Genomic DNA, 8,388 nt, shown 5'->3' on the forward strand with positions numbered 1-8,388 from the left:
AGCCAGATGACCATGTCATTTTGCATCTGAGTTGTGGGTTATGTCTTTGACATGGTGTTTGCAGTTCTCGTGTGTATGGTCTCTATTAGTTAAATACATTCTACGTCTCAAATGAAAACCAGACAGGGCAGGGACAATGAGAATGGAGATGAAGAAGGTGATGGGCTGTAGAGGGGCTGCCTGGGGTGGGTCTGGCCCAGGTCAGCTGGAGCTGTGAGGGCCCTGGGGCCCTTGTGCACTCGGTAAGACAAGCTTCAGCCATGGGGAACTGAAGCTGCAGCACATGAAGGGCAGAAAGACAATTCGAACATCTAAGAATCCATGAAGACTGGAGCGTTGGAGGCAATGGCGGCAAACCCAGGCCCAGTGGGGTGACCAATGAGACAAATTAACCCATTAGGTCTCTGAGACAACCAACCCACCAAGCAGTGGGTTTGCTCCTGAACCTGAACTCCAGAGAATGACTATATATATATGTGTGTGTGTGTGTGCATATATACATATACACACGTATGTATGTATATATATGTATATATAAATATATATATATGCGTGTATATACACTCTAGTGCACATAGTCAAACACATGCATATATTGCCCTGTGTCAAAAATATTGCATAAGCTTATACAAGGTTCAAATGCCATTTTTTCTATAGCTAGGGAGAGGAACTCATGGAAGAGACACTTGATACATAGGTATATACACTGGATCCACAGATCCGCCTGTGCTCAGGACAACGTGCCCCAGTCAGCTGTACAGTCTTGCCCATGACTAGGTTCATTCCTAAGGTGCAGTCACGTGAGGTGTTAGACACTGCTTTCCCTGCTCACTCCCCTGGCTTTGCAGAGGTCTGTACCCCCACTTGGAAGAACAGGGATGGGGGTGGGCTAGAGGGCCAGAAGTTTTGGTTCTTCACTCCAAACAGTCTATTTTTTTTTTTTTTTCTCTTGATTGAGGGCTTTTTGTCTTCTGAGGGGAAAGGAAAAAAAAAAACAACACCCTAGTTCAATGCCATTCCTAGGCTATTAATACTCTAAATATGAATACTGTGTAGGCTACTAAGAAAATAGGTTATCTCCTGTGTTTTAAATATTGAGATTCATGCAACAAACACCCATGCAGCTCTATCGCATCACTGGTAGATTTCACTGCAGTGTCAGTGTAGCTGGGCCACAGCACTAGAAAGCAGATGCCTGCAAACTCCAATGTAACGAAGAAATCAGACATGTTTTTGTGACCCTGAAGCCTGCAAAAATGGTGAAATCTGAAGCTGAGAGGTCCCTTGGTTTGTTAGCTTCTCCCTGTAGGGCGAAGGGAGCAAATGTGAAACTTGACAACTCACATTCGGTCATCCTAACTGTCCCTCCCCCGGGGTTCCCTCACTTTGACACTGCAGAGAAAAAAACCAAATGCAGCATTTTCCGTTATGAAACACAAGCCTCCGGAGCATCTACTTGGCAACTGCAATTCACAAACACCCAGCCTGTGACACAGAAAGTAATTCCAACACACAGCACTGTGTGTTCTTTTCAATGCAAAAATGGGAAAGACCTTTTGAATAATTACCAGAACTTTAAGGCTAAGCCACCATGGTTTTTCTCTGTGAAGGGGGAGGTAGGCTCAAGTGGGCTGGTGGGGTGGGAGGATGAGGGTGGTAGTGGTGGGAGTTGCATCTCTGAGATGCTGTGTGCATTTCTTTAGGAAGAAAAGGTGACACTGATGTGATGGGTTCTGTATCTGCTATGAGGTGGCCCCAACGTGTCCTTCTGAAATCCTGGCTTCCATAGGTGACTCCCATCTTTGGAAACCCCTAAGCCGGTGATGAAGATTTGCATGAAAGCCATGGATAGATATTCTGTGTTCTAAATCAAAAATCAAAAGATCAAAAGTCACTTGCACGACTATTGCTTTCCATGCAGAACCAGATACACACTGTAGAACACACTGACTACAATGCAGGCTATTATGCAACGTCTGCATTAGTTCCATTGAGCTGTGAGTAGGTTACTAGGGTTCAGTCAGACATCAGTTAACATTTTGGTAATATTCACATAGTTTGTATTAGCCAGAGTGCAGTTGGCTGTTTTCAAGTTTTCCTCTCTAAAGTCTTCGTTACTGTTGTTTACCCCCTCCTGGATCTCCATGTAATCAGACTTACTAATGGTAGAGGCACTTCTACTTTTCTTTAGGTCTGGGGAGGATGGGATCTTTGGACAGCTTGTCACTTGCAGGTACTGGGCCTGCTCCTCTCCCTCTGTCTCCCGGTGGTAGAAGTAGTTGAAATTGGACACTATGACAGGGACTGGTAAGGCAATGGTTAAAACACCTGCAATTGCACACAGGGAACCCACGATCTTTCCCCCAATGGTAGTCGGAACCATGTCTCCATAGCCTACAGTTGTCATGGAGACGACTGCCCACCAGAAGGCATCCGGGATGCTCGGGAACTGGGACTCCCTCTCATCGGCCTCTGCAAAATAGACAGCACTAGAGAAAAGGATGACCCCGATGAAGAGGAAGAATATTAGGAGGCCCAATTCTCTCATGCTGGCTTTGAGGGTCTGACCTAGAATCTGGAGACCTTTGGAGTGTCTGGACAACTTGAAAATCCTAAAGACTCTTACCAACCGGATGACTCGAAGGATGGCCAGTGACATGGCCTGCTGACCCTGCTGAGCATCCTCTGGCTTCTCAGCCAGCTCTGTTCCCAGGGTGATGAAGTAGGGGATGATGGCCACGATGTCAATGATGTTCATGATGTTGGTGAAGAAGCCGGCTTTACTGGGACAGGCAAAGAACCTCACCAAGAACTCAAAGGAGAACCAGATGATACAGAGGGTCTCTACGATGAAGAAAGGGTCAGTGAAGGAAGTGGACTGCTGGTACCCGATGGTGCTATTGGAGTAGGTATGGAAGGTCACTCCACTGCCATGCATGTCTTCATTCTCATCCCGGAATATGGGCAATGTCTCCAGGCAGAAGCTGACGATTGAGATCAAGATCACCATGACAGACACAATAGCTATAATCCTGGCAGGCCCTGAGCTCTCTGGGTATTCAAAGAGAAGCCACACCTGTCTCTGAAATTCATTTTCAGGCAGAGGACGCTCTTCCTCTTTGATGTAGCCTTCATCTTCCCGAAACATCTCCATTGCTTCTTCTCCCAGCTCATAAAACCGAATTTCCTCAGAGAATATGTCTAACGGCACATTCACCGGCCGCCTTAACCGGCCCCCAGACTGGTAGTAGTACAAAATGGCATCAAAGCTCGGGCGGTTCCGATCGAAAAAGTACTCGTTCCGGAGGGGATCAAAGTATCTCATCCGTTTCTTTGGGTCCCCTAAGAGGGTCTCTGGAAACTGGGCTAAGGTCTTTAGCTGGGTTTCAAACCGCAGCCCTGAGATGTTGATCACCACCCTCTCACAGCATTCGTGGTCTGCTTCTGGGTCATAGGTATCCTGCGGGTGCCCAGGGAGGGCAGCAGCCTCATCCGCTGGGTCTCCAGTGGCCACTGTCATAATTGGAACCGGGAGAGGCGCCTCTCGCTGTGCCTTCTAGCTGCCTGGTGGCTGGGAGCTTGGGATGGTGCTTACGGCCCCAGGAAACACAGCAGCATCAGCCTGGGTTCCAGCGGGAGAGCCCCCAGGGCTCCCTGAGAGCTGGAGAGAGAGCCTCGCTTGGCTGAAAGACAGAGGTGGTTAAGAACATAAGACCACTCAGCACTGGCAGCCCGACCTGGGGTGCTTTTTTTTTCCCCCTCTCTTCTCTCAGCCAAGAAGCGCAAAAACATCACCACCACCGATACCACAAAAAAGTAAGATTTATGTTTACCTGGGCTGGGGATCAGAGGGGAGCAGGTGGTGGTCTCTCAAGAAAGCTCTGGAATGCCCTGTGTTGGAGGCAGGGGGCTGACATAGGTCCCCCTGCACTGCGCAGGCTTCATGGAGCACAGTCCCATACAAGAGGTTGGAAGGGAGCCCTCTCCCAGGCACTAAACTAATGCCTTGTAGATCCCTGCACCCTGAGAGGTGTTTTCAGTGACAAATCTTGGGCCTGGGTCTCCCTCATTGCTCCCACCCCAGTGACTCTACACACGGCTATTATTAAACAATAGATTGATTTACCTGGCAAGGCAGGAATCTGCAGCTCTCTTCCTTGCAGAGCTGATCCGATGCTTCAGGAATCCTAGATATACAAACGGGCAGCCCGACACCCCATCATGTCTTCTCACTTGAGCTAGAAATAATGGTGAGTCATTCTGGGCAGGAGGGCAGGCTCCAGGGCCTGGAGGTGAGCTCTAGGGCTGGGCTGGGCTGGAGGGGTCGTGGGATGCCTGGTTAGGGGCACACAGGACTCGGGGACAGGTAAGCTGGGATCTGGAGCCTTTGAAAGGAAGGAGGTAAGATGCAATGCTCAGCAAAAGCCGGAGTCCTCCTGGCTGCCCTCAGGAGGTGTGACGTTGCCTGGAAAAAACAGCAGCAAGGTGGAATCAGAGTTTTTGGGCAGCTAGTGCCAAGATTCAGAAGAGCTCTGGCAGCTTCTCTTCCATGCCCATTTTCCATTATGGTGTCATACCTGAGAACTATCCCTCAGCCTCTTTGCCTCTTCTGGGCAGGCTTCCATCCATTGGAAGCGTTTTCTCCCAGGGAACAAGCCTTTAGACTTGGCTGGGCCTGTCTCCTCCAGGGGCCTCTCTTGGCTCAGCCAGGTTCCCCATTGGTCCTCTGCAGACATCAGGAGGGACTCTGGGCAAAGCCCTCCCATCCCGAGGTCAGGACACAGCATCTCCCAAGGGGAGAGCTTCCTACACTGCAGCCCCACTCCCAGCTCTGACCTCTGCAGAGTCCTGGAGGAAGAACCGCTCCTTCCCAGCCTGGCTCCCCCCAACATACACTCCTCCAGAGCTCATCTAGGGAGACTTCTCACACAGAAAGGTCGATCTCCAAAAGCTGGTTTCCTTGGTCCCAGGACTTCCTCTCCCTCAGGGACCCCTACACTGCAGGCCTCCCTCCGGTGGGGTGGCATTCGAACCGGGCACGCCCGACCACTGATTTCTCCCCAAGAGAAAACCCCTCACGTCTCCTGGGCAGTGAGTGCGGAACCAAGTTTCCGTCAGCCTGGCTGCGAGGCAGCTTGGCAGCAGCTAGAGGGGGAGCCTGGAGGAAGCCAGCTTCCGGGCTGGCCCCCTGCCCGCCCAATCCTGCCGGCCCCAGGGCGGGGAGGGGTCCGAGCCCTCTCCCCATCGCTCCTGTCTCCGGCCGGGATTCCGCCCCGCGCGCTCCGCGTTCGGCTCCGCGCGGGTGGACCTGACCCACCAGCTGGCTACTGCAGCCAGCTCCACCTTAACCCCCTCCTGCCCGGTCCGGAGGGGGGCTCTAGCGGTGGGGCCCGAGCGCAGTCTAGCTCTTTTGCCCCTAGGGTCCAAGGGTCCGCCGAGGCTCCATCTCCCTCCGGAAAACACTGGAACCTAAACTCTGGGGGTGGGGAGTAGATGCTGCCCCAGATCTTGGCTTTCCCCTAAGAGCGGGGGGCTCCCCGGCATCCCACGGCCCCAGGGAAGCGGAAAAGCCCTTCTCTGCTGCAAAGCCGTTTTCTTTCTGAGCAGGAGAGGGGAATGCCGCCAGGCAGTCCCAAGTGATTCGGGTCCTACCAACCAGCGCTATTTACCAGACATGGTTATGTCAGCTGCGCTTCCCATCACCCGCCAGCTCCTCTCTGCGCCCTCCGCCCTGCGCGCCTGGCACTGCCCGGAGAGTCCTCGAGCCCTTTGCCTGTTTCTCTCCTTCCGCTGGACGCCAGCCCCCCATCACCCGCCCCGGCTCGGTCCGGCCCAGGTTCGCCCGCCCCGGACTGAGCCCGAGCCTGCCGCGCTGCAGGCTGTGCCGCCCGGTGTCCCGCAGCCCGGACAGCGGGGCGGCAGCACGCGCAGCCGAGCGCCCCGACACCCATTTACCCTTCCTGATGGGCACCCGGAGCCTCCATGTTTCTGGATGACCGCAGGAGGCGGCTTGCGGGCGGCCAGCCGGCGCCGGCTCTGCAGTCCCGCGGGCGGCGCGTACGGAGCACCCGGCCGCCGCCCGCAGCCGCACCGCGCCGCACCGCGCCACGCAGCGCCGCACCTGGCCGCCGGCGGACTCGAATTAAAGGGGCCGGCGGGGACCCGAGGCAGCGAGGTGCCGCCACCCGGCTGTCAGCTCAGTGAGGCTCCCGGGCCTGGGCCCCCTCCCCGCGAGGAAAGCACCCCATCCTTTGGCAGAGCTCAGCTTACTAACCAGAACCTCGCGGAGGGCTGAGCTGGGTGCTGCGGCGGGCCGGGGAACCGGGGACCAGAGTTGAGGAGCGGTCATGAGAGACTCCTGCCAACCATAAGTAAGCCAAGGAGGAAACAATCAATACAGCTATCCCAGGCCGGAGAAGGGATCCAGCCGCGTGGGAGACGTGTTGCTATTATTATATGATGCTGCCAGACAGAACCTGCAGACCCTCTCCTTGCCCTCTCGCGCCGGCTTGCCCCCTCCTGCAGCTCTGCCTCTCCACCTCCCGCTTACCCAGCCAAAGCTCTGGCTTCGCAGAGGGGAATACAGCAGGTGTGGGCCGCAGTGTGGCACAAACTCGGTGTTGTGTTCGCCCCCACGGGGAGGAGCCGCAGGAACCCGGCAGAACTGCAGCGCCGGCCCTCTGGACTCCCTCCCCCGGAGGAGCAGGGGCAGGAAAGGCTGGGGGTGGGGGCGTAAGGGGGAGGTGCAGCTGCCCTAGGCAAGCGCCAGTTCAGTTCAGTCACTCAGTCCGACTCTTTGTGACCCCATGGACTGCAGCACGCCAGGCAAGCGCCAGGTTCTTTATAAAATGGGCTCCTCACAGACCTTAGGAAGCCAGCTGGCCTGCGGGGCTCTGAAATTGGGGATACAGCTTATGGTACCCCGGGGTGGGTGGTGGAGGATGCTCTTTGCGTTTGTAAGAGTGTGTGGGAAGCCCAGGATGCCCTCTGCTCAGATGATGGGCCTGAGAAGGTCAGGGGTGCTCTTGGAAGGTCCATGACAGCCCCAAGCCCCTGCCAGTTCTTGTCTGCTGTCCGAATTATGATTCCAAACAGCGGTTTCTTGAGCCCATATCTGAAGCAGACGTGGAATCTTGCGTTCACAGGGCCTCTAGTCCCAGGGAGGCTGCTGCTGATCCCTCCTTGCTCAGTAAATCCTCCTCTTTAGGCCTGTAGTTTCAGATAGAAGCTCTGAGAGCCCACAGGGTCCAGGTTTGTGGGATTCCAGTGTTTCATTAAGGTGCACGCATGCCTGCTCAGTTGTATCCGACTCTGCGACCCCATGGACCCTAGCCCATCAGGCTCCTCAACCCAGGGATCGAACCCGTGTTTCTTAGTCTCCTGTGTTGGCAGATGGATTTAAGATTGGGTCCTACCCAGAGCTGCAGGGGGTAGTCTGGGTGGGCAGTGACCTCAGTGAGCCCTGGGGATAACAGATGACTATCAGGTAGGACTGGTCTGGTTTAGGGCCCCAGAGAAGCTGCCCTGGCAGTGTCCTAGCCTGTGTGGCCTGGGTGTTTCAGAGCCAGCCAGGCTGGGACTTACATCCTGGCAAGTTCATTCACATCTTTGGACCTCAGTTTCCTCATCTGGAAAATGAAGATTCTTCATAAACTGTTGTGGTGGTTCAGTAGTTTACGTAAAGAGTTTAGGCCCCAGGCAGACATGCCACAAATGAGTCTCTCCACTCTGCTTCCCTAGGAAACTCCCATCTCAACTCCCAGCTTGCTGCTAAGCTTTTGGCTCTTTCTCTAAGTGCTCAATCATCAGGGTCTCTCTGCTTCCCAGTTCGCCCCACCCCTCTCTTTCCCTGAGGTCTCAGTCATTCCTGCCTCCTTCACCAAATTGTCCTCCAGAACCTTGCTCCACAGTCTTTCTGGAAGCTTCTCCTGACCAGTCCCACAGGACTCTGTTCCTCCTTCTTGCCACATTGGATCTTTATGTTAATTAATGCACAACAGTCTTATCCATTTGATCAAATCTATATATTTTCTTTGCCCTCCTTTGTTGAATGAAAGCCATGGACAGAGAAAAACTCTCAAGGGAGAATTAATAATAATGTTCGTTGGTGAATTATGATTAACATGTGCCAGACACTGTGCCAGGTGTCTCTAGACCAATGGGACATGTAATCCCTACAGCTCTAGGAGGTGATTTCTACATTAGAACCATCTCTTGGGCTTCCCTGGTGGCTCAGACAATAAAGAATCTGCCTGCAATGCAGGAGATCTGGGTTTGATCCCAGAGTCGGAAAGATCCCCTGAAGAAGGTAATGGCAATGCATGCCAGAATTCTTGCCAGGAGAATTCTGTGGACAGAGGATCCTGGTGGGCTACAGTCCATGGGGGT

The 8,388-nt window shown here is 53.8% G+C and overlaps 1 protein-coding gene across 4 annotated transcripts; it reads right to left on the minus strand.

Annotated features, from left to right (window-relative positions):
- Positions 1-1,557: 1,557 nt before the first annotated feature.
- KCNA2 (potassium voltage-gated channel subfamily A member 2) lies at positions 1,558-6,695 on the minus strand. Of its 4 annotated transcripts, none has more exons than XM_086394469.1 (3): positions 6,551-6,695; positions 4,127-4,465; positions 1,558-3,683 (listed from the first exon to the last, which is right to left on the minus strand). In XM_086394469.1, exon 3 carries the CDS (start codon positions 3,518-3,520, stop codon positions 2,021-2,023), a length of 1,500 nt encoding a protein of 499 aa, XP_086250595.1. In that variant the 5' UTR covers positions 3,521-3,683; positions 4,127-4,465; positions 6,551-6,695; the 3' UTR covers positions 1,558-2,020. The 4 variants fall into 4 exon arrangements, with proteins under 4 accessions (XP_086250595.1, XP_086250597.1, XP_086250594.1 ...); XM_086394471.1 differs by having other exon boundaries at positions 6,275-6,556; XM_086394468.1 differs by lacking the exon at positions 6,551-6,695 and adding an exon at positions 5,956-6,097.
- Between the last annotated feature and the right edge of the window lie 1,693 nt (positions 6,696-8,388).

This window comes from Bos grunniens, chromosome 3 (assembly GCF_055505025.1).
Source record: "Bos grunniens cultivar Pamir isolate PY7600 chromosome 3, Bosgru_T2T1.0, whole genome shotgun sequence".
In the NCBI taxonomy this organism is placed as follows: domain Eukaryota; kingdom Metazoa; phylum Chordata; class Mammalia; order Artiodactyla; family Bovidae; genus Bos; species Bos grunniens.